At 52.4% G+C, this 27,364-nt stretch overlaps 1 protein-coding gene across 7 annotated transcripts in view; it reads right to left on the bottom strand.

Moving 5' to 3' along the window:
• Nucleotides 1-5,479: 5,479 nt before the first annotated feature.
• CMKLR1 (chemerin chemokine-like receptor 1) overlaps nt 5,480-27,364 on the bottom strand; it is a 40,415-nt gene continuing 18,530 nt past the window's right edge. For 5 of the 7 annotated variants that reach the window (XM_028480674.2, XM_024121094.3, XM_028480672.2 and 2 more), the window contains exons 2-3: nt 9,912-9,987; nt 5,480-9,277 (exon numbers count right to left, since the gene is read on the bottom strand). In XM_028480674.2, the coding sequence (XP_028336475.1) occupies nt 8,177-9,274 (1,098 nt within the window). In that variant the 5' untranslated portion in view covers nt 9,275-9,277; nt 9,912-9,987 and the 3' untranslated portion in view covers nt 5,480-8,176. Of the gene's footprint in view, nt 9,278-9,911; nt 9,988-17,850; nt 18,055-27,364 lie in introns of those variants that run through there. The other 2 variants (XM_055080651.1, XM_028480670.2) reach the window with 2 other exon arrangements.

The raw sequence follows: 27,364 nt of genomic DNA, 5'->3' as shown, positions 1-27,364 counted from the left end.
TGCTGGGGATACAGAGGTGGGCAAGATATACACCAATCCCTGCCTTCATGGGGCTCACCGCCCAGTAGGGGAACAGCCTTAAGGCAGTTAAACCCAGAAATAAATGAAATTATTCCGGATGGCAATAAGTACCCTAATGGATATCTGTGTGGTTCTAGGAAACTTGAGCTCTTGAGTTTCAACTTCTTCATCTCCAAAGTTAAGACGCTTTTACGCTTCAGGCTTCTAAAGAGGATGAAATGGGATGGTGGATGTGGAATTGCCTAAAATCCCATCATGAGTCAAACCTTCCCAGTAAAGCGCTGGGCCCTGAGCATTGTAAACTGCCTACCATGAACCAGGGGCTCATAGGCTGTTACCAGCCACAAGCCAAGGCTGAGAGCCCCCTTTCCTACCTCCCTGGGTGTGTCCCTGCTCTGTTGGCACCAGCATCTGGGAGCCAACCAGAAACTCATTCTATTATCCAGATGTTTACTCTATAGGTGTCAAACATCTGTATGATGGAAGCCAGGGAGAAGATAATCCGGATCCACCTCTCCCAAAGCTGGGCATCTGGGCTCCAGGGACACTTGGGCACCAGGGAGTAATTATCCGGCTGTGCTTCCTGCTGTAGTATCACCCAGTGCCCAGCACAGACCTGGGGCCCAGCTGATTGCTCTATCCATGATTTCTAAGCGGAAGTTTGTGGTCATGGTTGTGTACCAGCCAAATCCTTCACAGAGTCCTGGTCCGGAAGAGAACTACAAAACAATAGGAGGAGGGGAAAGAGGAGGAGGGAGGCGTCTGGTTCCCTTAGTTTCAGGCTGCAATTAATCAGACAAAAGGGAAGGGGAAAAACCAAGGGAGGTAGAAGCACTTAATGGAAGCCTCCTTCATTTGTGACCGCTCCTAATGGTACAAGGGAAAGAACCGTGGCTTCTCCACTTCCAAACTAGGTGACCTGGGGCCTCAGTTTCCATGTCTGTGAAATGGGGGATAGTCCTACCCTTTCCAAGTTCCATCAATATGGGAAAAAAATGTGAAAATACTTTGGAAATGATGTATTGTAATAATGATTGTCATGAAATTAGATGATGATGATGATAAAAATAACATCAGCTTACGTTATTTTTTCATCCGTTCAACAAAATACCATGAGCACTTTTTCTGTGCTAAGCACCACTCTGGGCGCTGGGGATACACAGGTGGGCAAGATGGGCACAGTCCTTGCCCTGATGGAGCTCGCTGCCCAGTAGGGGGACGGTCTTAAGGCAGCTAAACAAATAAATCAAATCATTCCGGATGGCAGGAGGTACCATGATGAAAATGAAACAAGAGATCTGATAGACAGTGAATGGGGATGGAGGCTACTTTAAGTGGGGGAAGGGGTCAGGAAGGACCTCTCTCAGGAGGTGACACTGGAGCTGAGATCTGGAGGAGGTGGAGGAACCAGTCATGCAAACAGAGGTCCCAGGAAAGCAGACACGAAGGCCAGAACTGGGAACAGCCTTGGATGTGTTAGCGTTGTTGCCGTTGTTAACCTGCCTCTTTTGTTTTAGGGACTCAGAGAGGAATGCCTGACTGGGGAGCATCACGAGGTAAAGATGGAGGAGGTGATGTCAGTCCTCTAGGGCCTTGTAAGCCACAGTAAAAGGTTTCGATTACTGTACTCTGGGACGGATGGATGCTAACTCTGGCTGCTTCGTGGTGAGTGGTTGTCGGGGGGCAAGGCTGGAAGTGGGGAGACCAGTGATGGGGTGGATGCATGTCTAGATGAAAGAGGGCAGTGAGTGTGAGCCCAACACCTGCTAAATGCTTACATGCCACATCTCCTTTAATCCCCATAACAACCCCGTGAGCTGCAAGTTCCTATTATACCCATTGTACAGATGAGAAAACTGAGGCTTTGGAGATGTTGAATAGCTTGCCCAAGGTCATAGAGCCTTAACCTTAGCCCTAACCCTAGCTGATGTAAATGGTGGAGCTGAGATTCCAACCCACTCAGTCTGACTCCTGAGCCCATGTCATCCTGGATCTTAATCATCAGAAGCCCTTTGAGTCAGCGGACAGAGCTGGGCAGGGGGTGCTCAGTCTTTCCTAAGGTCCTGCCTCTTTGGATGGCCCCTGCAGGGATTACCCCCCTCTGAGTTGCTCCCTTGAATCAGAGGGAAGCCCCCAAACCTGGGTCTCTCTATGCTGCCAGTGCAAGGGGGAAGTCACTCCTGCAGACGCCATGAATTATTTTATTTTATTTTTAAACATGCTTTTAATTGAGGCATAACTTAATTACTGTGAAGTGCATTAGTCTTATATGTACCGATAAATGGGTTTTTTCATATGAAGACAGCCATGGAACCACCATCTACATCAAGATAGAGATCATCTCTCACCCATACCCAGGACAATTTTGAAGGGTAAAGTTTATGCCCCAAACACAGCATGTCTCTGCCCTGTACCAGGTTTTTCCAAGATCTCCTGTTTCCCCTGGAAGGAAGACTCTGCTGGAAACTCCCAGTGACTCCCAGATCTTAGGCAGGGGTCCTTCAGGGCAGACCAGCACCAAAGCCCTTGTCAACAAACTAAGAAGTGAAGAGGGTAGCTTGGTGAATGTCCAGGTCTGTAGAATAATGGTATTTAAAAATGATCCACATGAGCATTTCCACACACATCTCATTTCACAGCAGTCAGTGAGGTAGGAAGGAGGTCCCAATATTATTACCAAAAGGCCTCAGTTTCACCATCTGCAAAATGGGGGGATGGGAAGGGATGAACTTGATGAAGCCGAGTTCCTTCCAAACTCAACAACCCTAAGATTCTCAGGCTCAGGAGGAAGTGACAAGCCCACCCAGACACCACTTCCTCCCTCCAAATGAAAAACCAATCTCTCAGATTCCCCCACTCTCACCGCCTCAAAATCTGACGCTGGAGAGAGAGCACATGCTTGCCATCGTTCTCCAGGGAGGAGTCTCTTCAGAGGACAGTGTATGTTTGCAAGTTGCTTTAGGGTCCAAAGAGACTGGGGTTTGAATTCTAGCTCTACCACTTACTAGCTGTGTGACACTGGGCAAGTCACTTCACCTCTCTGAACCTCAGTTTCCTCATCTGTACGTGCAGATAGTGATGGTCCTTACCACAAAGATCGCTGTAAGGATTCAATGAGTTAATGACAGGAAAGTGCTTGGAGGGTGTCTGGAGGATCCCCCAGGGCAGAACTCGGTGACCTCCAAGGTTAAACTCCAAGTTCAAGCACTTGGAGTATCGTCTGCTTAAATTCCCCTCAGCCACCACCCACAACTGCTGCATTAATATGCTTCCATTCCTCTTAGGTTAATATATGTATTATTTATAGGGCTTTATTATATGCTCAGAGGGCTCCCCTGAGAAATATAAGTGTGCATGGGGAGGTACATTTGAATACTATTTACAATTAATTTCTGTCAATAAAGCAATGCACCGAGGTCTCTGTGCAGCTGAAACGAGCCCTGGGTTGGTTTCCCGCTAACCGGTCCCTGGAGAAAGCTTGGGTAGCTTTTAACTATCTCTGGAATAGTCCACTTCTCTCAAGCTCCACCTTGGCTCCCAAAGTCCAGGCGCCAGGGCATTCACCTGGATGCCGCAGCAACCTCCCGCTTCCCCTGTCGCCCCTCTCTCTGGCTTGTCCCCCAGAGCAGCCCTGGGCAGCGGGCATCCTTTTAATAGGCAGGTCTGAGCACATTACTCCCTAAAACGCAGCTTCCCCTTCACCCCCATCCCACCGTCTGGCCCTGTCTCCTCTCCATCCTATCTGGTCCCTATTCATGCTACTCGCTCTGCTGCGGCCTCCACCCTCTTTCCGTCACTCAGAGTCATTCTACTGCCTCCCACATCAATGCTGTTGCCTCCACCTGAAACACCCTCTCCAGCACCTACCCGCTGAATCAGTGCCTACCCGTCCTTCACATCTCAGGTGTCTCTTCCCCCAGGAAATTTCCTTGGCCTTTGGACGGGGTCACATCCCTCTATAATATGTGGGTAGCATTTACTGTGGCTGTTTTCCATTTGGGGTATGTGTTTTTTTAATTGGCTGTCGCCACTGGCCAATGAATGTGCTCAGGGGGACAGAGATGGCGTACGTACCGATCAGCCCCGCATTCCCAGTGCCTGCTGGGCCTGGCAAAGCGGACGTATTAAATAGATGCTTGTGGAGTGGATGAATGGGTGGATTTATAAACAAATGGTTATGGAAATGGATGGGTGTGTGAAAGGATGGCTAGATGAATGTGTATATGGAAGCATCTGTCCTTGGGTGGCCCGATGCATGGACTTAGGGGTAAGGAGTCCTGGGTTTCAGTCCCTTCTCTGCCATGGCTTGCTATTTTGTCTTGGGTAAGTCACTACCTGTCTCATATCCTTGGTTTCTAGGAAAATTACATGAGTGGAGGGAATATTTTTCGAGATGTGGATTTCTTGAAGTTCAAAATTTGGGGAATGGGAGGTCGGGAATTTCAGGGCTTCTCCTGCTGTCTCACAACATAGCTGTGTGACTTTGGACAGGACATTTCACCTCTCTGAGCCTCAGCTGGTCTTCCACGAGTTGGGCGGGGAAGGCAAGGGTCAGGACCCTCCAGCATGGAGCCCCACACTTGCTTCAGTTTCTTTATTTAACAGAAATGTTGTCCTCAAAGAGGGAAAGCAAGCAAGCCCCCTACCTCAAGGTCTGACAAGCAGCTTCCTGGTTCCCCTGGTCTTGGATACCAGCCCCAGTAGTAATTTTCCAGAGCCAGAGCATCACAGCATGTCAGGGAGGAACGGGAGAAGGCCAGAGGCAGGAGTGGGGGAATCAATGACCACTCCATCCAAGCCAACACCACCTAATTCTGCAGATTTCTCAAAGGGAAGCTCTTGCGACCTCAGTTCCCTCATCTGTAAAATGGGAAAGACCTGGGTGGTTTGAGTTTGAATGGCCCTGTGGCTCTCATGATTGGATTCTCTCTTCTCCCACCCACCCTGGCCCCTAAGCTCCCCAAGCTTAAGGGCTTAAGGCAAACTCCTCCCTCAGCCAGCGCCTGGATTGGTCTCCCCTTCTGAGCCCCTCCCTCTTGTCTTGCTCCTCCTTCTCCCCCTCCCCCTCCCCCTCCCCCTCCCCCTCCCTCTCCATCCTCCCAAGGGCTGAAGAAGCTGGGAATTCAGGCGGCAGACCCAGTTCCATTTACCTACTGTGTGACCCTGAGCAAGTGAGGTCCACAATCTGACCCTCCTTTTCTGCACGCCCCCAAGGTGGGTCTGATGGTCCTCTTCTCACAGGACCGGTTTTTGAGGGTTTGATGAGATTTTGTGCCTGACACATGGTAGATGCTTGATAAATGCCAGATCTCTTTTCTTCATTGTGTCCTCTGTTTCCTTTGTGCTTGCCTCCTCCCTACCTCCCCCCCCCCCCACCTCACACAGCATCTTCTCTGCTTGTCGCTCTGCCCTCAGCCCCGTGTCCCCTCCACCCACCCACCAAACCCAGGAGGCAGCACTGAGGCTCCACTGGCGGGTCCTGGCCCTGGAGCGAGGGCTCTCGGGCACAAAGCGTGTTGGCTGCCTGTGGAGTAATTCAGGTGAATGTGCTTTGTGAACTGCTGGGCCTTTGTATGTGTGACCTGTGGGGTCGTCAGAAGAAGCTGTAGGGACAAGGTTGAAAAGGGTGTTATGGTTGCACTTAAGCATTTGATGGGGAACTACAATCGGAACAGGAAGACTTGGTGGGGCGGCCAGAAAGAGCGAGCCCTGGCTCCGAGGAGGAAAACAGCTGGTTCTCATTTTGCTCCTGTTCATCAGCTTTTCCAATGACAAAATGATTTTCTGGCTTCCCTAGCCTGGCCTGACCTGCATGCAGCCCGGAAGGAACCAGAAACTGAGCCCCAAGAAACAGCACGGTCCTCCCCGAGTGGCTGGTGACTGTCTCTGGGGCCTGGAACACGTCCCACTCCATCTTGTGCCCTGGATGCTTCCCCTGTGAAGTTGGGAAGGCGGGGAGACAGGGGGCGCTGGGCAATATTTAAAGCTCCCTTAGCTCAAGCTAAGTTCAGTTTGCTCAAAGCAATCGGAGGCCCCAGTGGGGTCAATTCAGAGCTGCCTCACAAACACAATGACCCAACAAGGGAAGGAACAGTTTGTCTCTTAATGAGGTGTGATTCCAAACAGCCCTTGGCCTCGGGAACTTGCCGCGCACTGTGTAGACGTTACATCTGTTCACTGTATCTTGCTGAAGTGGCTTTGCAACAAAGAAACTTGGAAGAGAGGAGAATATGGACACTTGGAGGCCAAAGGGCCCTCCCGCCAGGCCTCTCTCCACACTGCCCCCCCCCCACCGAGAGCTGGGGGGACACAGGACGTGAGAGCCCGGGTGGGTGGCTGTGAATGGATGCCAAGGGAGCCGGGAGCCAAGTACATTTTCTTTGCCACGTTGGATCGTTTTTGAAAACTATTTGCAAAGCTGCCTTTAAAGCCCTTAAGATGTTTACATTAATCTGCTGAGGGATGCATATATATTTATGGTCAAAACCCCAAGCCTCTGCGGACTTATTTGAGCCAGACAGACCTAGGTTCAAACCTAGCCAGACTCTAACAGAGACCTGCTGGGTGCCCTTGGGCAAGTTACTTAAACTCTCTGAGCCCCAGATGCCTCATCCATAAAAGGGAAGTGATAATTGTACTTAACTCAGGGCTGCTGTGAGGGATAAATGAGATACACATGTAAAGTGCTTAACATAGAAGTGCTAAATAAATGTAGGTTACCAGGATAGTCTAGAATATTCTCAGTAGATACATTCTCCATAAAAGAACAGAGTTTCTGGGACCAGATGGAGCTGGGTTCAGACGGGTAACTGTGCCCCTGGCTAGCTGTGTGACATTGGGTGTGTAACTTCCCTTCTCTGAGCCTCAGCTGTGTCGTTTGTAAATGGGACAATGCCACTGCAGCACAGGGAGGTGTGGGTCCCAGAAAAGACAATGTGACTGCACATAGGAGGGGCCCTAGGCCTGTGGCCCCCCCCTCGGCCCCGCGTCTCAGGAGCACAGTCCAGTGAGCCAGGCTCCAGATTCTGCTTCAAGCTCGGGGACTGAACCCTCGGACTCAGCTTCAGCCCGTGAGGTGCTCCCAGGTTGCTTCCTGCAGCTGCTTTTGGACTAGCCTCCAGCCAGGCTTTGAGGAAGTTGAGAAGGAGTAGGTGTCCCCCACCATCCTCCCATCTGCCTCCTGCCCTGGAGTGTTTTCTTCTGAGTATCTCCAGCCAGAACCAGTGGATCAGGGAAGAAGGGGGAATCCCTGTGATGGAGTGGAGGCTGCTGGTGAAGCTGCCCACCTCGAACCAGCCCAGGGTAACAAATGCAAAGTGAGAACAGGGCTTGGGGCAAGGGGCTGGCGTCACCCCCACCCCCAAAATAGCTACGGCCCAAAGTACCATCGCGCTGGGAGGTTCGAGGGTGAGTTGATTCATGTCACGCACCCTTTGAAAGGTCTTTTCTTTCTTCATTCCTTCCTCTAAACCCCAAGTCCTCATCATAGCCCTGCTTCTCTTGCCCTCACAAAGAGCCCCACGGCTCCTCAGGACCTGCTGTCTGTCTTTTCAGCTGATCTGAAAGTCAAATGCATGGTCCCGGGAGATCCTGCGTTCATATGTCACCTTCTCTTCCCAGGGAACCTGGCGAAGGTGTGTGCATTTCCACACGCCCTAACCCAGAGGAAAGGCTTGAGCGGCAGGATTTCCGGCCAGCTATTGACAGAGGGATATGAGCGAGGCGTGACCTCCATCACACTGGGTTTGCTCTGACCTCCTCTGCTTACACCAGGAATGGACCTTGAAAAGTGTTTGTGTCATTCCTGGGAAGCACTCAGGTAGGTAACTGACCCCTCTTTCTTATGCCCTTCCCAGTTCATGGCAGTGCTTTCGAGAATTCTCCCTTTTTTTTGCTTTGCATCAGTCAAGGCTGGTCTCCCAGGATGCACGGGATGCTGGTCCAAGGCTGAGCACCGTGGCATGCTCTGTCTGCCGTGCCCCTGGAAGAAAGGAGTTCTGAGCCCTGGATTCCCAGTTCAAAACACAGTTCAGCCCCATGCGAAATACAGCGGGCATCTGTGGGTGCCCAAGATGTTCCTGCCGTGGTCTCGAGAAGGCGTAGCTTTGAGCCTCCAAGGTTGGGAGTATCCACGGGGGGGCGTTCCAGGCGAGGCTCACAGCATGCTGGTCTCCCTCTCGTTCACGGATGACATCTTGGTGAAACTTCTGTGGCTGGGATAGGAGGAGTGGCCCGTGTCCTCACTCAGAGCATTGACCAGACGGGAGAAGAGGGCCACCTTGAACTTCTTGAAGTCCTGACCCACGAAGACGTACAGAATAGGATTCATGCAGCTGTTGGCAATGGCGATGGCAGTGGCCAGGGGCACACCCAGGCTGAAGACGGAGCCAGGCATTGCGCTGTGATGGAGCTCCAGAAGGTACAGCGTGTGGTAGGGGCACCAGCAAAGGAAGAAGGTGATAACGATGGTCACGATGATCTTGAAGGGCTTCTTGGTCTTGGCCAGGCGGTTGCGCCGCAGCTTGTAGACGATGGTGAAGTAGCAGGCGGTGATGGTAAGCGCCGGGGTCAGGAAGCCACAGAGGAAGCGGGTGACGGTCACGGCCACGTGCCGGCCAGAGGCCACCGGGTCCATCTGGGGATGAGTGGGCCACGAGGAAGAGCTGGTGGCGGACAGGCTGAAGTTGTTAAAGCAGGATATTTTCCCGTGCAGATGGGCTGTGTCCCGGAAGACGAGGGATGGGGAACTCAGGAAGAAAGCCAGGACCCAGACGACCATGCAGGCCGTGTAAGCCAGCCGGACGCTGCGGTGGTTCTGGGACCAGACGGGGAGGAGCACGGAGACGCAGCGGTCGAAGCTGATGACAGTCAGCAGGAAGACGCTGGTGTACATGTTGTGGATGAGCAGGAAGTTGCTGATCTTGCACATGGCTGTCCCGAACACCCAGTGGTAGCCCATGGCGGCGTAGGTGATGTGGATTGGGAGGAAGACGTTGAACAGGAAATCCGCGACGGCCAGATTGAGGAACCAGACGGTGTTCACCGTCTTCTTCATCTTGCAGGTGGCAATGATGATCACCAAGCCATTGCCCAGGATGCCGAGGAAACAGATGATGCTGTAGACCACCACCAGGAAGATCCTGACCACCCTGCCTTCCAGGGGAGACAAATCCTCCAAAACCACGATGGGGTCGAAATCGTCAGAGTACACATACTCATAGGTGAGGGACGCGTTGTTATCCTCCTCCTCCATTCTCTGCAAGTGGAGGCAGGGGTCATCAGGGGAACTTTGATTAGAACTGGCTTTAAGAGGTTGACCGCTGCCAGCGCGACTGACAGTGTCCTCCTTGGCTGTGAGCAAGGCCAGTTGGGTGGCTTTGCTACTTTATTTCCTTGACTAACACCTCTCATGCACCTCCTATATATCGGGTACTATTCTAAAAGGTTGATGTATGTAAACTCTTTTCATCCTCATAATAACTCAATGAGGTTGTTACAAACCCCATTTTACAGATGAGGAAACTGAGGGGCACAGAGAGCTTAAGTCACGTGCCCAAAGTCATAGAGCTGGGAAGAGGCAGAGCCAGGAGTCAGGCCCCAGCTTCAGAGTCTATGGTCCCTCTGGACCACCATGTTTTTGCTGCCTCTCTGGGACCCTCCCCTTTCCCTTACAGTCTAGTGGGAGACAAATATTCCTCAAAAAACTCCTCAAATCATGGAAAAATCTCAACAGTGCTAAGCGCAATAAAGGAGAGGTGCATAGTGCTGTGAACTTGGTTCCGACCATATTTCCAAAACCCAGGGACAGCCGCACTGACAGTGCACCCACCTCACCCTCGTCCCCCACTGATGCCCTTTGGAGAGATGAGTTCAGATCCCGTGTCCCTTACCGTTCGCTGTTACGATGCCCAAAGCTCTCCAATGTGGGTCCTTGGCCAATCAGTCCCCAAACACAGCTGGAAACACCTGCAGGGAAGAATGAGGAACAGCAGTCGGCTCTGGATCTAAGATCCAGAGGTTTGGGTGGACCCAGAGCCAGAGGTTGAATGTATCGCTGTTACTCCCACTTTCCAGAGGAGGAAGCAGAGGCTCAGAGAAGCTAAGTGACGTGCCCGAGGTTGCCCAGCTGGGAAGTGGTGGAGCCCCCTGAACCCAGATCAACAGCTGAACCCTTCATCCAACCCCCATCTCCCCCGATCCCCCCATCCCAGCACATTCAGAGATGAGAGCCCGATTCGGGGGTGCGTGCAGCCAAAGGGGCAGGGGAGAGAGTATGGGTGGCGCGATACAAGTCCACTGCCAGGGCAGGACCCAGAAAACACCATTTCAGGCAGTGTCGGGGACACAGGAGACAAGAAGAGGAACTGCCCAGAGCACCTACTATATGCCAAGAACTATAATTCCCTCATCACATTAAATCCTCCCAGAGGTTCTTCCAGGCAGATGCTACGACTCTTGTTTTGGAGCTGCGGAAACTGAGGCTCAGAGAGAAGCATCCTTCTCACCGGGCATCCTCTGGGCCCTTTGGTACCAAGAATTGGGCCCTGGTGTCACAACGGTCCAATGAGACAGACACAAATACATTCCCTGAGCATCTACTGTATGCCAGGCAGCTGAACTGGTACTTCGTACAATCCCCATAACAACCTTGTTGGGTATTTTCCCAGTTTATGGAAGAAGGAACAAAGATTGGAGAGTTCGCAAGCTTGGGAGGTCTTGGAGGAGGTGGTCTCATGCATCTGCCAGCTCTGTGGCTTTGGACACATGATTTCTCCTCTCTGAGCCTCGGTTTCCTCATCAGTAAAATGGGAATACTCACTGCTTCACAGAAAGGATGTAAGAATTACAGGCAATCAGGAATTTGGAGCATTTGGCTCAGTGCTGGCACACAGTTAACCCTCGATAAATATTAGTGATTACATTGCAACCCAAGGGTAAACAGCTGAATTCCGAGCTGGAGTTCGAACCCGGGGCGCTGACAACCCAGAGCCCATGCACTTTCCACCACCTATGTTTTCCCCATCTGACAAATGGGCTCTAAACCAGATGTTTCAGCCTGGCGAGACTGGCAATCAACACTTCATTATAAATAAGTCCAACCCTTCTCCATATAAATTCATCATTGCTGCTTGATGGGCTTGAGGTTGTATTTTATTGCATAAAAGTCATCTTTCGCTTTTTATTAAATAAAAGCCACTTGGAAATTTCCATTGAGGACTCTGGGCTCAAAGGAGTGGGCATCATCCCACTCTGCAGCCTGGGAGAAGAATCCAGAGGTGTCCAACCAGGGGTCCCCAAGGACTTCCTGTGGGATGCGGAGAGAAGATGGGGAGGCAGCAGCTGCCCCCTCCCCCGACTCCCACAACTGGGGGAAACGTGACAGGTGTTCACAATAATAATGTATGTGCCGAGCACGTAATTCAGATGGTCTCACTTTGACCCAGGAGGGGCCACAGCGAGGCTGAAGGAGATGAAGACCCTTTTGCCCAAGACAGCTGGGCAGGGGGTGGGAGAGCCTGGATTTGAACCAGGTCTGCAGAATGTGGGATCTTGCCCGCCACTCCACGTGGCGAAATCGTGATCTCATGACAGCCACCGAGCGTGTCCTTGAGGAAGGAATGAGCATGCCCGCGTTCCCTGTTCCGGGCTGTGCAGGATCCAGGGACGAGGACATGGCTTCCCAGGGTGCCTTCCCACAGGGGCTCACGGTCAGCCACAAGGGACAAGACAGAGGTGGTGCTGTGTCCTGAGCAAGGCCAGGCTGCCCGCAGGGAGCCCCGCGGAGGGGCATCCCCTAACCTGGGCATCGGAGGCTTCCTGTGGCAGGTGGGCTATGGGCTGAGTTTTAAAGGACGGTTGTGACTTAAGACGGGGAGGAGGGAGGGCATGCCAGGCCGTCTCCCCCTCCCCCGCATCCCCCCCTCATTAGCGGGCGGGGGGTGGTGTCTGAGCCCCCAGAGGAGGGCGAAGAGTAGCAGGGTCTCAGGACCCAGCAATTGGCACTGAAGCAGCTGCAGAAATGTCACGTCTGGCTCTCCCGCTGGGCTGGAAGCAGCTCGGGGTCAGAGGTCACAGGTCTTTTCATCTTTGAGCAGGGTGGAGGCCAGGCTGGGCCTGCACAGGGTGGTGCTGACATCCCCCCCACCCCCCGCATGTCTGTCCGACTACTCCTCACCCCTCATCCCCCCAGGAATGTCCGTGTCCCCCATAGGTGTGTGCCCTTCCCCTCCACTCCCCCCTGCCTGAGCCCCTGGGATCTTCCTGCAGGGGGGCGCTAGTCACAGGTTTGCCCTCAGCCTCGGCCTCTGCTCTACCCCGACGTACATCCCTCCTGTCCTGTACTGCCCCCAGCCTGGGCGGTACAGCAGACCAGTCAAGGACACAGACCCTGGGGCCCAGCCTAGCTACCAGCGTCCAAATCCTCCTCCTTCATGAACTCCCTGTGACCTTGAGCCACTCAGGTATCTTCTCTGTGCCTCAGTTGTCTTATCTATAACATGGGTATGATCGTAATAGTTCAAATGGTTGAGAGGATTAAATATCACATGCAAAGTACTGAGAACAGGGTCTCTTATGGGGTAAGCACTATGTTTTTACTGTCATTATTACTGTTGTTATTATTATCATCATGTTTCCCCCTCAGTCTTCTACTCTTAACTCCCTTCTAAAATGGCCTTTGCCATTCTAAAATGGTGGGAGGGGCCAGGAAGGCCAGAGGACCTGTGCATCTTGCCCGCTTGTCTCCCCAGCTCTGTGTTCAAGGGCAGGTCAAGGGCGATACAGGCAAGAATTTGCTTCTCTAAGCTCCAGTCTCCTCATCTCTCCAGCGGGGTAAGAACCCTTCCCTCATTGCTGTTGGAAGGGTCGTAAGAAATGACAATGACTCCTTTGCCAATTGTAAAGAGCTGTAAAATTCTCATTGTTCAGATTCCTTAAACCCTCTGTAACCAGGAAGCTTAGGAAAAAACGGTATAAGTATACATACATAATATGTGTATACTAACATTGTATACATAATGTTAGTATACATTATGTGTATACTAACATTGCACATAATATGTGTATGGCTAACATTTATTTGAGCACTCCCTATATGCTATTGTGCTCTGCAATAGCCTTACAAGGATACATTAGCTTGCAGGTAAGAAAACTGAGGTTCAGAGAGGTGAAGCAACTTGCCCGAAGCCACACAGCTGGGAAATCTGACTCCAGAGCCTGACGTCCAAGGATCTCAAGTGAAAAGTCTCTTGGGTTCCCCCTGATTCCCTGAGAGATTAGGAGTCCCAATCCCACCTCTCTGAGCTCTCTAAGCCTTAGCTTTGAACCCTGAGAGCCCAGACCTTCATCACATTCTTGATCCTCCCATGGAGCTGCCTTCCCCGGTTTCCCTTTGCCTTGCCTTCAAGGTCCCTACAAGCAGCTACCACAGGGAAATCACATCTGTGATGCTGTATTAGTCCTGGACAATGATGCTACCCGCTGTCTCTCTCAAGGCGCCCTTTATGAAGCTCCCTGCCCAGTGAGAAATGCCCTGGAGAATTCAAGGTAAGGAAAAACATTATTTCCTCTGAGGAACTAGGCTGCTTCCTCAATCTTAATAAACAAAGTTCTACAAAGGATCACGTTTCCCATTTTGATGTGGCCATAAGGAAGCTCAGAGTCACATCTGCAGGTCAGAGGCAGCAAGCCCATTCATCCTGCTGGTCTGCAGTTTCTGCGTTGGTTTGGGTTGGCTCTGATGTCTACATCTGGCTATACTTTATGTTGGTTTTAGTTCCTTGTGATAGATAAATCGGGGCACACTCTAGCCCAAACATTGTACCTAGCTTTTTAATGACATTCACTCATGCATCCCCAACAAACCCCAGCAGTAGTACTGCTATTACTCCCAATGTAAAGGTAAGGAAGTAAGGCTAAGGCACACAGTCAGCTAGCGCCAGTTCACACCCAGGTTGCTGTGACTCTGTGCCCTGCTCTTAACCATCTTGCTTTCCAGGAAGTGGAGCACATCCTTCCATGTCTGTTCACACCCTTGCTGATGCCCCAGGGTCCCCAGCTCCACCCTCCCGGGAAACCTCCTCTTTGCTCCCCTTTTTTAGCCCCTCAAGGAACCCATGTTCCCCAGTTTTCAGGACAATCTGGCTGAGGTCTGGGGCACAGATGGGAATCGTTTGCCAAAGCTGACATTGTCCATCACAGCCCAGGCGGGCAAGCGAGCCTGTAGCCAGACTGTCCTTCTTTCTGCCCTCGGCTCCCCCCAGGGAGCCCAGGGGACAGATGAGCTGTCCTGACTCGGCTCCCAGATTCTTCCTGTGATCCCAAACTTACACCCATTTGGAACCGGGGCCTAGAGCTGGTCTGCTCTGAGGCTCCTGAGACAGACTCCCCAAGCCCGTCTTGGCAGTCCTTTCTTTGGGACAGTTCCCATAGGTCCCCAGAAGGGGATGCCAGGGAGGAGGTGGTAGGGGAGGCAGGAGACCTGCTATGACACCGGAGCAAGTTGCTTCCCCATCTCTGAGCCTCAGTTGTGCCATCTGCAAAATGGGAATGATAATAATCCCTGCCCTGCTTACTTCTCAGGACCGCTGGGAGCACGCATTAAGGCCCTTCAGCTTGTCCCAGGCTTGGTGAGGATGATGGAGAAAGACACAGTCTGAGTCAAGGCCCTGGGAGGTCTGAGAGCTCCACTTTGTGGAGAGACAAAGGTTCCCGAAGTGAAGCAACACATTTGCTATGTGGCATCTGCCAAAAATCAAAATCACTCTTTTTTTCAGAGTGTAAGAGTTTCTATTCCCTTTTAAATTTCCTCTACAAGTTCAAACTCATCTCTGAAAACCAGGCTCCTCTCCAGCCGGTTTTCCCTTGGCATCCGTCCCCCCACCCCCTGCAGTGGGTTAAATGTCCTCCCTCAAAAAACACACACACACACACACACACACACACACACACAAAAAAGTCCACCAGAACCTGCAAATGTGACCTTATTTGGAAAAAAGGGTCTTTGCAGAGGTAATTAACATAAGGATCTCAAGAGGCGATCATCTTGGATTAAAGTGGACTCTAAATCCAATGACAAGTGTCCCTATAAGAGGAAATGACAGAAGGAGGTTTGACACAGAAACAGAGAAGGCCATGTGAAGAGGGAAGTGGGGACTGGAGAGATGCAGCCGCGAGCCAAGGAACACCCAGAGCCCCAGAAGCTGGAAGACACAAGGAAGGATCCTCCCCTAGAGCCTTCAGAGGGAGCACAGCCTGCGATGGCTTGTTTTCAGACTTCTGGCCTCCAGAACCACGAGAGAATATATACTTCTATCGTTTTAAGCCACCCGGTGTGCAGTAATTTGTTACAGCAGCCCTAGGACACTAATACACCCTCCGTTCTGGCTCCGCCAGCACCCTGCTCGTATTTATATGATTATTACTGGCTTCACACATCTGACTAGATTGCAAGCTACCTGAGAGGGAGGACTGGGTCTTATTCAGGCTCCTATCTCAGGTCAGAGCAGACTGTGGGCACCAAGTGGGTCCTCAGGATATTGCTGTGTCTTCACATGGTCCTCCCTGTGTGCGTGTGCATCTCCTAATCACCTCTTCATATAAGGACATCAGGCAGGTTGGATTAGGGCCCACCCTAATGACCTCACTTTTCCCTAATCACCACTTAAAAACCCTGTCTCCAAATACAGTCACATTCCCAAAGTACTGGGATTTAGGACGTCAGCATATGAATTTGGGGGAGGGGATACAATTCAGCCCACAACACCTATATAGTTGTCATTATTGTTAGAACTTAACATTGCTATTTGCTGTTCCTCCAGGCCGCTCCCTCTGTACTGGGATTGCCATCTGGAATGTACAAGGGACCGCCTTCCTGCAAATCCGAAAAGACAGCAACCCCAGCAGAAAAATGGGCTAATGATATAAACAGGTAAATTACAGGAGGGAAACCTCCAAACCGAGGTATTAGACAAACTGATCATCAAAGACATGCAAATGAGAACTGTGGAAAAGTTCTAGAAAGCTGGGATGGAGACCCCCTGGGGCTGGCACAGGCTTCATGCCTTGCTGCGGGTACCCGTGAACCCCTGCGTGCCCCACAGCCCATGTGCGGTGTTTGGAGGGGCATGCCTTAGCTTTGGTTCTCCAGAAGCAAACCTCACATAAGCCTTCCTGCAAAGGCGATTATTAAGGAAGTGTTCCAGGAAAACCCAGTAAGGGAGTGGAGAAGTAGGATTAGGAAAGGGAGGAGGTCCGACAAGGGGGCAATGCCGGGCAAAATCCCGGGGAAGGTGGCTTGGTTCATGCCGGGGTCAGGGAACAATGGAGGTTGAATTCCAGGAGGCTATTTATGTCCCTCCATCCTGTCGTAGGAGGGGCGCAGTCCCAGGCCCTCCCAGCGCCTGAGGGCAGTGCTCCGACAAAGAGCCACAGGTGAGGGCTGTCAGTAGTAGAGCCCACGGGGAGGCTGCGTGCCCCAAAACAGTCAAAGATCCAGGGGTCTCGGGCAGCGCAGGGGCATCTGCTGACGGCTGGAAGCTGGAAGCTGCTTACGTCAGGTGTGGGAGAGGCAAAAAGCTACGCAGCTGTTAGAAGCAACAGATTAGCAAGTGTACACACAGCAAAAGAACACAGCAATTTAAAACCACCTACCCAAATAGCACATAAGTACACTGAAAACAAGCATCCAAAAGCAGCAACACACGTTTTGCAAGAACAGGGCCAAATAACGAGATACACGCTGAACAGATTAGAATGGCTCCTTGGGAGCGTGGGTGGAAGGGAGAGGGAGAAGGAAAAGGGGAAAAAGGAAATGAATGCAGAGAAGAATGAAAATAAGGGCGGGGACTTCGGAGGCCTCTGAGGCAGATGAGGATGGGTGGAGGGGTGTCATCATGTCAGCCTTTCCTCCCCTCCTGAGGTCCAGAAAAACCCAAAGCAAACAAACACACACCCCAAATTCCTGCCCAGGGCCTTGAGAGCCCCGCCCTGCCAGCCTCCTCCATCAGGCTGGGAATGAACTTGGACGAGCCCACAAAAGCAACAGCGTCAACCCAGTCAGAGGTGGCCGTGCGGTGGCCAAGGCCCGATTCCTCCTGCCGGAGACCAGAGGGACCAGGCGGAAGACGCTGCACAGATGGTCCTGGCCTGCCCACCTGGCCAGGGCCTTTGCTGGGGAAGGGGTGGGAGCGCTCAAGGCCACAGCTGGTTCCTCCCACCACAGAGAGCAGAAACCTCAGGCAGATGTTCTTTGCTTAGTTTTTATTAAGCAGACGTCTATAGAGCCCTCACCAAATTCCAGGCACGGTTCTAAGCACTATTACAGAAGAGGAAATTGTCCCAGAGAGGTTAAGTGCCCAAGGTCACACAGATAGCTCAGGTAAGCAAGATAGGCCAAAATCGTCATTCCAGACAGAGGAGGAAGCTCACAGCCTGAGGAACTGCCAAACCCACTCTCCTTCCTTGTTCAGTGCCTCACCTCCTCGGGACATTCCAGAATCCTCTAGTCATTGCCCCAGTGGAACCTCCCAACCAAGAGTCCCCACGAGGTCAGGGTGTGCATTTTACAGGTGGGGCAAGACGAGGCTCCCCTGGGTTTCCCGCAAGCCCCCCTGCCTCTAGGTAATGGCCCTAAGGGGAGCGTGTCACATCCCAGGTGCTGCAGGAAAAGCCCTTTGGAGCGGGGGCTCATTCATTCATCCATCCTTCGAGGATGTTTGGAGCCTGCTGCCCCCTGGCCCTGGAGAGGAGGCTAGGGTGCCGTGGGCACGGCTCTTCCCACCTGGACCTCCCCCTAACCCTGCAAGGTCACTGTCATCAGTCCTGACTTACCGGGGGGATGTCTGAGGCCAGGGATCAGTGGGAGAAGGGTCATTTGCCTGCAGTCACACACCTGGTTAGTGGCAGTGCAGGGATTTGAACACGGGTCCTTAGGAATCCAGGGCACCACCTCCTCCGGCTGCCTCCTGCTGGCCTATGTTCCCTGGTCTCAGGGGACAGCAGGGCTGAGAGCCATCTGGGCGGCAGATGTGGCCTTCAGGTTCCTCTTCTCCGTGTCGTTGCCATGCCCCTCTGCCAGAGTCTGCAAAGGACTCGCTCCCTTTCTGTCCGAGTCTGGTATCTCCCTGCTTGCTTCTCCGTCAGCCTCTGTCTTGGTCTCTCTCCCTTTGTCTCGTCTTGTATTCTCTGTCTGTCCCTGTCTCTGTGTCTCGCCCTGCCTCTCACTTCTCTGTGCAGTCTCCCTGTCTTCTCTCTGTCTCCCTGTTCCCTCCCTCTCTCCCCACCCTCCCCCCTGAGAGGCCAAGCCACCCCTCACCTTCCGGCATCACTCACCTATGTGCCTAGCGGGCTACACCGCAGGCTGCCACCCAGTCTCCCAGCCCGCCGCCTTCTGGCTGCTGCCTCTCCAGCCTATGGCTAACCGTCTCCTGGCTGCAGGCCCCAGGCCGAGTGCAGGGGCTTTATCAGGGCCCGTGGGTGTGGGAGCCCATCAGGGAAACTGGAAACTCTTCCCCCCATGTTTGCCCTGGCTCCTGTCCCCGTCTCCCACCTCCCCATGGCCCACCCTGACAGTCCGGGCCGGGAGGCCCCGGATGCCTCTCCTCCAGCTTTCGGAGCCTCCAACAGGCTCTCAGGAGCTGGGAGGCCCCTCAGAGGGCATTCTGTTTTGTAGCGGGGGAAACGGAGGTCCAGGAGAGGGACTGACCCTCCCTAAGCCTCAGAGAAGAGGGCCTTAGCCTGTCTTGCACGTGATGTATCCCAGAGCCTAGAAGCTGGCCTGGTGCCTGACACACCTTATGCCTCACCACTCCGCCCTCCCCTCGTGGCATAGATTTGCAAATGAAGCCTCACTCAGAGAGGTGAAGTGACTCACCCCGGCTCGCACAGCCTTTAAGCATCAGCCCAGGGTTTGAACCAAGGACTCTCTGACCCCCAAACCTTGGCTATTTCTACTTGCCCAAGATCACAGCCTCAGCCAGCAGGTGAAACATAATGAGGCCTTCCAGGCACCGCTCTCCCGGTCACAAATGTCCCTCCTTGGCGGTATCCCCACCTCCCCCAGGCCCTGCCAGCCAGCTTTGGTCCTGATACCTTGGCCTCTGCCACAGGCCCCTGGCTGGTCCCATCCACCAGTCCCTCATCCTTCAGGGCAGAGAGAGGGGGCCTCCCAGCCCCACAGGCGGCTCCAAGAGATACTCAGGGGTTACCATCCCTGGATCCCTAGCCCTGAGAGACTCAGGAATCTCGAAACCACACAGCAGCAGCTGTTCCAGCCACAGCCCTGGCTGCCAGCACTGGGACAGAATTAGCTCTGTGTTGGGAGAACATTTCCTCCCTGGTCCCACGCCCCCTCCCGGGAGCTCTGGCTGAGTCACTGTAGTGGGGATGGAAGGCGCTGGCTGCCTATCAGCCGGCCCCATTGTCTTTGGGTTGGGATGGGGCTGCGTTTGGGCTTAGGACTCTGCAGCGGTGGGCAAAAGCAAGGAGCTTATGCCCTTCGATGTGGGCAACCTGTTTGCCCAGAGGCCCCAGGAAACCGCCAGTGCCTGATGGGAGCACTGAAGCAGGAGACTGCCCACCCCCACCCCCCCACCCCCGCCAAATGTCCACTCCGCTGCCTGGATGCCCCCCATTAGAATGATCCATGCCTTCTCCTCAATGTGCTGTCCTCAAATTCACTGCTCCCTGCTCTGTGCCCTGCAGGCTGAGCTGTAGGAATAATATTATTAACTCCCTGCCCTCTGACCTCCAGTTGACTTAATCCATGAAGGCCCAGCAGGGGCTGCAGGACAAGAAGAAAGCAGGTTGGGTGTTTATCGTACCAGTGCCCTCCTTGCAGGGTCTACATGAGTTGGTCACAGCTACACAACGTAGGTCCCAGTAACCCGCCAAATGTCCACTCCGCTGCCTGGATGCCCCCCATTAGAATGATCCATGCCTTCTCCTCAATGTGCTGTCCTCAAATTCACTGCTCCCTGCTCTGTGCCCTGCAGGCTGAGCTGTAGGAATAATATTATTAACTCCCTGCCCTCTGACCTCCAGTTGACTTAATCCATGAAGGCCCAGCAGGGGCTGCAGGACAAGAAGAAAGCAGGTTGGGTGTTTATCGTACCAGTGCCCTCCTTGCAGGGTCTACATGAGTTGGTCACAGCTACACAACGTAGGTCCCAGTAACCAGTCCCTCCCTGACCCCTCGGCCTAAGGGCAGGAAGGTCTCCTTGTATCTTAGATCCCAGGTCTAAGATACAAGGATACATCATTTATGCTGTCCACACTTTCTAAGTCCTCCCTTGCCTAAGCACTCATCAAGTCCCCATTTGAGTGGGTCATCTGTTTCCTGCTGAGACCCTGACCCAGAATCCAGACTCTCCGTGTCTCCCCCTCCGACACCCACACGTCTGTTTCCTAAACAGCTCACAAATCTGTCCATCATTTCTGCCCGCCTGGGTGAGTGCTAGAGATCCCTAACCAGCATGTCACTTCCACTATGATTTCATTTTCCACCTAGTAGCTGGAGAGACAGTTTCAAAATGCAAACCTCATCACAGCTCTCCCCGCTTAAAAGACCCTGGCAGCTCCCGTTTGTTCTTAGAACAATGCTAACTCCTTACCAATGTCCCGAAGGCCCAAGCAGTCTGGCCCCTGCCTACCCTAGGACTGAGCCGAGGCTGGACCCCAGCCCCAGAGAGAATCCTGACTCGGAAGCAGATTCCTGGCCCAGGTAGAGTGCGGACTCTTCCTTGCAAACGCAGCCCCACTATTTTACTGCAGACCCAGCAGCTATTCCAGCCACAAAAGACCCCCAAGATGGTTTGGATGTATGTCTCTCTTTGGACATATGTCCAAGATTGTTTGGACGTATGTCGTTTGGACGTATTGTTTGGACGTATGTCTCTTTCCAGGCCAAAAAGCTACTCTGGCCCCCACCGTGGGTCCAATGCACAAACACTACGAATTCTCCCGGCCACTCAGCTTACATCCAAAGCGGTCAGGGAAATAGCCTGGTTCTCTCCCGCATAAACAGTGCCCCAGCCTCTGAAGGTGGCCTGTAAACAGATTTTCTCCCATGCTTATAACCCACTGGACTGGGAGGCCCGGCATCCCATTCGCTTAATCCCCTGAAGTCAGCCTTGAGTCCACTCACGCAAATAATCCCCGAGCTGTGTACACAGAGTATCTGGAAGGCAGCAGGCACAGGGGTTTTACGTGAGCCGCTCAGGATGTGGTCGGAGGAGGCTGCCAGTGGTGGTCGCTCTCTCCCCAATGCTGGCAATGCCCTCAGTGTTCTGCTCATGGTGTGGGCTTGGAGCCCAGACTCTGAGTGGCTCCTGGGTGCCCTGCGAGTTGTCATAGTTCCAGCCCCTGTCCCCCTAAATCCAGGCCAGCACAGCCCACCTTCAGCCCTGAGGGCCAGGCTGCATCTGATACCGCCCCAGAGCATGGCTTCTCCTCTGGGTACTTTGAGACGCGTGGAAGGGAGCAGCCAAAGGAACTGTCCCCATCTTTAGTGCCCCAACCTGCTGCGGGAGAGAAGGGCAAGGAAGCTGAAGACCGGCCTCATCTGCTTCTGCAGCCCTTCTTTGCAGCCCCTCCCTCTCTCTCTGTTACTCTGAGAACCTTACCAGGCCCCTGAAATTCACTCCTGGACATTCTGGTAAAGAGCTTTTGACCCTAGAATGCCAGGGTTAAATATTATAATAATCACCAAAATATCAATATTTTATTGAGCACCTACTATATATGCCAGGACATTGAGAAGCACCTTATGTGTATCATCTGACACAAACCCAGGGGGATTATTATGGCCATTTTAGAGTTGAGGAAGCCAAGACCAGAGAGGTTAAGAGTCTTACCTGAAGTCACGTGGCTAGTGAGAGGCAGAGGTAGGATTTGAACCCAGATTAAGAACACAGTGCTCTTTCTTTTATACCTTACAGGATCTACTTAGCAAATGTCTTTAGATAAACCCCTGACCATTTGGGGCCTTGGTTTCCCCACCTATAAAACAAGGAGGTTGGAGTTGATGGCGTCAAAGGCGCTCTTCCAGCTTTAAAATATGCCAAAATTGAATGGGCCAAGTGACTGTCTATTCCCAGCCTTGTGCCCATTAAAAGACAGCATGGCTCAGCTCCACGCTGTGTGACCCCAGACAAGTTGCTTTACCTCTCTGAGCTATAGTAGGGTTGCCTATAAAATGGCAATAATAAAACCTTCCTTTCAGAAAATCCAGGGATCTGGATGAAGCGATCTCTTGGGACCCCTTGCAGGTCTAAGATCTCTGGGATGGAAGTTCAAGGTTAATTTACAAGCCTCCCCACCACCAAGACCCCAAGTCTGGGGTCCTTACTGACTGTGACAGTGTTGTCTCAGACTCGCTCCCCCTCCCCCTTCCCAGCTGCACAGTGTCTAAAAGCCCATACTTGAAAGTCAGCCAGACCAGGTTTAAAGGCCCTTCCTCATTCAGTGACTGTGGACATATTACCTCTCTTCTCCAAGCCTCAGCGTGCTCATTGGTAAAATGGGGCTGATATTATTACCTCCCTCCTAGGGTTACCGTGAGCATATCACGAAATGATGAGGTGAACGTGGTATCTGGTGCACAGCAGGTGCTCAGCAAACGTTTGTATAGAAAAATCAGATGGTGACGTGCCTGTGAGATCTGGTAGCATCCCTGTCTCATGGAGGCAGGGGAGAAAGCCAGGCCGAATATCCAGTTTGCAGATTCTGAACCAAAGCAAAGGGCTGTGTTACCAGGAAACCCACGGAGCTCAAAGATGAGCCTGGATGGTGCCTGGAAGTAGAGGAGGGCTGGGAGCCAGCCAGCGGTTGCTCTCAGCCTCCTCCTTCCAGACCAGATGCCGCCCGGGGCCGGATGAGGAAACGGTGGCTACTGCCATTCCCTCCCCCTCTCGGCCCCTTCTCCCTTCCTGGCATCCCCACATCCTCTGCCAGAGCTTCTGCAAAGCATTTTTCAACTTGACTATAGTCCCTCGGTTAAAATAAGCATTGTCCCACTTCCGGCTGCACAGGGCATTAAAGCATAACAAGGAGGTGCCCGGGCTATGTGGCCTCGGGCCCATTCTCCACCTCTCCAACCTTCCATTTCCAACCTGGCACATAGAGGTGGCCCAACATACTGTGAAGATGAAGGCAAATGATCTATATGAAGCACCTAGCAAAACAGCCAGCCGCTCATAGGGCCTCAGACGATGCCAATTCCCCCTTATGCCCATTTAACAGATAAGAAAACTGAGATTCAAACAAGTTTCATGATCTTTCCCAAAGTTACCCAGAAAGTGAGCAATGGGTATAACCAGGAGCTCTAGGCTGGACTTTGGGCTTCTCCTCTCCTGGTTTTCCCTGGAATCATGTTCCATATCACTTAGAACTAGATTTCAATTCCAGCTCCAGCACTTAGAGGCTATGTGACCTTGTACAGGTTGCTTCACCTCTCTGAGCCTCAGGCTCCTCATCCATAGCATCTTTCTCTAGGAGTTGTGAGGATACAATAAAACAAGGCTGGTAAAGTGCTTGGCATCGTGCCTGCCATGATCACAATTACCAATACTATTAATACCAGTAATTAGTAATATTACAGGAAAGGGGGGGGATTTATCTCACAGTGGTGAAACTGGAAAATATGTTTCCGCCCTCTTGGTGGGGTCCTTTATTTTAGGATCCAAGGAGAACTTGGCAGGACATAGCCTTTTCTGGAATTCCCAGAATGTCAGGGAACATTGGGTAAATTGGAGACACCAGGAGGCTGCAGCATCAGGTCACGGACCCGTTTCCAGCCTTCTCCTGTGTCCCATCTGCTCGTCGCCTGAGCAGCCCTGAGGCCCCAGCACATCTAGGCGAGAGCAGCCCCGCCCAGGCCCCTCACTGTCTGCCCAACAGCCCTGTTCACTCCAGGCCACTTTGTTTCGGAGACTTCCTGCCTCTGGCCTGGAACGTTCTCCTCCATGGCCCTGTCACAGGAGGAAGTGTGCGCAGCATGGGCCTGGGGTTCCAGGAGTGCGGTTTGGCACCTTTGCCTGAGAGAGGTCAGAAAACAGAAGCCCTCTTGGAGGGTGAGGGGGGGAAGGGAGGGCGAGGTGGGGTCCCTTCCAGACAGGCTGACTCAAACCCTCCAGGAGCCTGAGAAACTTCCAACAAGATGGCCTTGACATTGGGCTAACGGAAAGCTCCGAAGGCCAAGGATTCTTCCCTCCAATTCTCCGATCCTCCTCTCTCCCTTCCTCCATCCTTCTAAGAAATATTTATTAAACACCTATTGTGTGCCAAGCCCAGATCCAGATCCAGATCCAGGGTCTACAGCAGGGAACAAAATGGACACATCGCTTCCCTGGAGGGGCTGGCATTCTCAAGGGTGAGGATTGGGTAACAAACAGGTAAACAAATTTGTAATAAAGAGGACAAACACCTCTAGAGCCAAACTGCCTGGGTTTGAACCCCTGCCCTGCCACTCACCAGCTGTGTTACTGTGGGCAAGTCTCCACACCTCTCTGTGCCTCAGTTTCCTCATCTGAAAAATGAGGGTGATAGCACTTTCCTCATAGGGTTGTTACGAGGATTAAATGAGTTTACGTTGGTAATGTTTAGAGGCATGCCTGGTTCATTGGAAGCACTATGTAAGTGCTGGAAAAATGAAACGAATATAACAGATGGTGATATATGCTGTGAACTAAAATATAAAGAGGAGTGGGGCATAGAGATGGGGCGGGGTGCTATTTTAGGCAGAGTGTTCCGAGAAGGCCTCTCTGAGACCTTTGAGCAGACTTGAATACAGGGAGAGGGAGACATATCACTATCTGATGGAACAGCACTTCAGGCAGTGGGAAGGGTAAGTGCAAAGGCCCTGAGGCAGGAGCAGGTTTAGCAGGTTCAAGAAATAGCATGGATCCATTCATTCAAACATCCATTCAATAAGCAGCTAGTGAATACCTTCTAAGTGTCACACTCCTTGTTGGAGACTTTGGGAGTCTGTGCCCCCCAAGTAGGGGAGGTGGGTGCAGGAACATGGCATAGTCAGTGCTCTGAGATGTCACCTAAAATCCAGACTTCCAGCAAACCAGCCCTATTGGGCCTGCATCACAGACAGGATGGGGTTCTTGGCAGCCTCCCTATCAACCCCTTGACTCTGGGGCAATGAGTCTGCTGTGATTCACCATGGAGCCTGCCCTGGCTCTCTGCTGTTGTCGAAACAAGAGAAAGATGAGAGAAAGATGAACAAAGTCATTCTCACTTTCAGCTTTAATGGGAGAGTGTGGATTTCTTTGTGGAAGTGGAGAATGTTCCGATGTTAGTCAGTCGTGTCTCCTGCCTGACCTTGTTGCTGGCTGAGTTTGTGGCCCTGGCTCTGTACAAAGCAAAGGGAAGGTAGCCAGGGAAATCAGGGGAGGCTTCTGGGAGGAAGTGACATTTGAGCTGAGGCTTGAGGGTTATGAAGCCTTTGCTTAATGGAGCAGTGGAGGGAGAAGGCATCTCCGCAGAGGAAACTGTGTGCAAAGGTACAGAGGCTGGGTAACGTGAGGTTAGATTGTGGGTGGGTGTCTGTGCGTGTGTGTCTGTGTGTGTGTGGCGGGGATTTTGGGGGGATGGCAGGAGACGTGGCTGAGAAAAGAAGAGGGGTTCAGATTATGAGACCTCCTGCAAGCTACCAAATTTATCCTGTGGGCAATAGGGAGCCATGGGTGGTTTTTAAGCAGAGGGGTGTCCATTTTTCTAAACAACCCCAGCTCTAACCCAGGTGGCTCATACGGAGACTTCATTGGACGAGGGGAGACTGGAGGCAAGAGGCTAGCAAGAGACCTGATGAGCTGAGTGAGAATCCCCCACCAGCTCCAGGTCCACTCAGAGGTGGCAGTTTTTGGAGGCTTCAGAAATCAAGGGCCCCATCACAGAGCCGGGGAGTCTGGCAATCTCCCCATTTTCTTGAGGGAATTCTTCCTCAGCCGGCATGGGCACATCTGCTTCAAGAGCCGTTTCCATGGCAACTGCCAATGCTCCAAGAAAAATCTTGGATGAGCAAAGGAGTAGGGACAGGATACACCAAAATGAGTCTTCATGGAAGAAGTCAGGTCACACTGGCCAGTCCCAGGGGCTGAGACCCAACCCCAGCCCCAGAATCCCTGATGCCACAGATGAAAGCCGGTCACCATGGCAACACTGATTCCCCATCCTTGGGTATCACTGGGGATGGGGAGAGACAGGAGGGAGGAAATGCCAAGGGGCAGCCAGACCAGTGGCTTACAAGGTATGCTAATCCTAGGATGGGTGTGAGAGGCAGGTAAGTGAAGAAAACGGGTGCAGATGAAAGAGCAGCCTCTGGGGTCTGATTTTTGGATTCAGAAAGGCATCCCCTACCCCAAAATTGATGCCCGGTAAACCCTGTTGCTAGGCCTTGAATTCCACCATTAGAGTTCTACTTTTGACTCCCCCACAATTAACTGCAGTAAAAGTAATAATGGCCTGGGGGCCAACACCCCCCCCAACCACCATTCACTGGCTCAGGCTGGTTGGGGGGCAAGGCTGGAGCGGTTGTGGGTGTGGAGAGAAGCGAGGGAGAGAATAGTTTATGCTAAATGATGGGGGTGGCAGGACATCTCAAGGATGCAACCTGATCCCCCCTCCCCGTCTTCCACTCCAGCCAACCTGAGGAGTGCATTGAGGGCTGAGCTTAGAGAACAAACTGACAGAACCTCCCATCGTGTCCCTGGTTTTCTGTGTGACTTTAGGCAAGCACTTTCCCTCTCTGATCAGGCCTCAGTTTCCAGATCTCTAAAATGGACAGGTTGGACTGAGAGAGGAAGACTTTGGAGTGGAGGAAAGAGAGAGTAGGAAAGCAAAGAAAGTTGGGGTGCAGTGTGGAGGAATTATGGGGGTTGCAGAGCTATGAAAGACAAAAGGCAGAAATGCTGCTATTATGTAATCATTAGCTATTCCTTGAAATAGGATTTGGGAGAAAGGTTAGACATCCAGCCCATCAAACTCAGGCTCTCACTGAGGCCAGATGGTGGCGGGGCTGAGTGCCCAGCTGGGGAGCCAGGCTGCCTGGGCTTAATCTCAGCAGTGGGACCAGGGGAGGATCATTTACCTGCCCTCTGCCTCAGTTTCCCTATTTGCAAAGTGGGGAAAATAGTAATACCTCTTGCACTGAACTATTCTGGGATTAAATAACTTGACATACGTAGAGCGCATAGCATAGATCCTGGTTCTTGTTATCTCACTATTGATGAAACAAGGCTAAAAGCATCGACGTGGGGGCATGTGTGCGCGTGTGCCTGATCCTGACGTTACTAAGGAAGGGATGTTAAGGGGAAAAGGCAGCCCAGATCAGGAGGCT

Source organism: Physeter macrocephalus, chromosome 19 (assembly GCF_002837175.3).
Source record: "Physeter macrocephalus isolate SW-GA chromosome 19, ASM283717v5, whole genome shotgun sequence".
Lineage (NCBI taxonomy): Eukaryota > Metazoa > Chordata > Mammalia > Artiodactyla > Physeteridae > Physeter > Physeter macrocephalus.
This window is presented reverse-complemented; position numbering and strand designations above follow the sequence as displayed.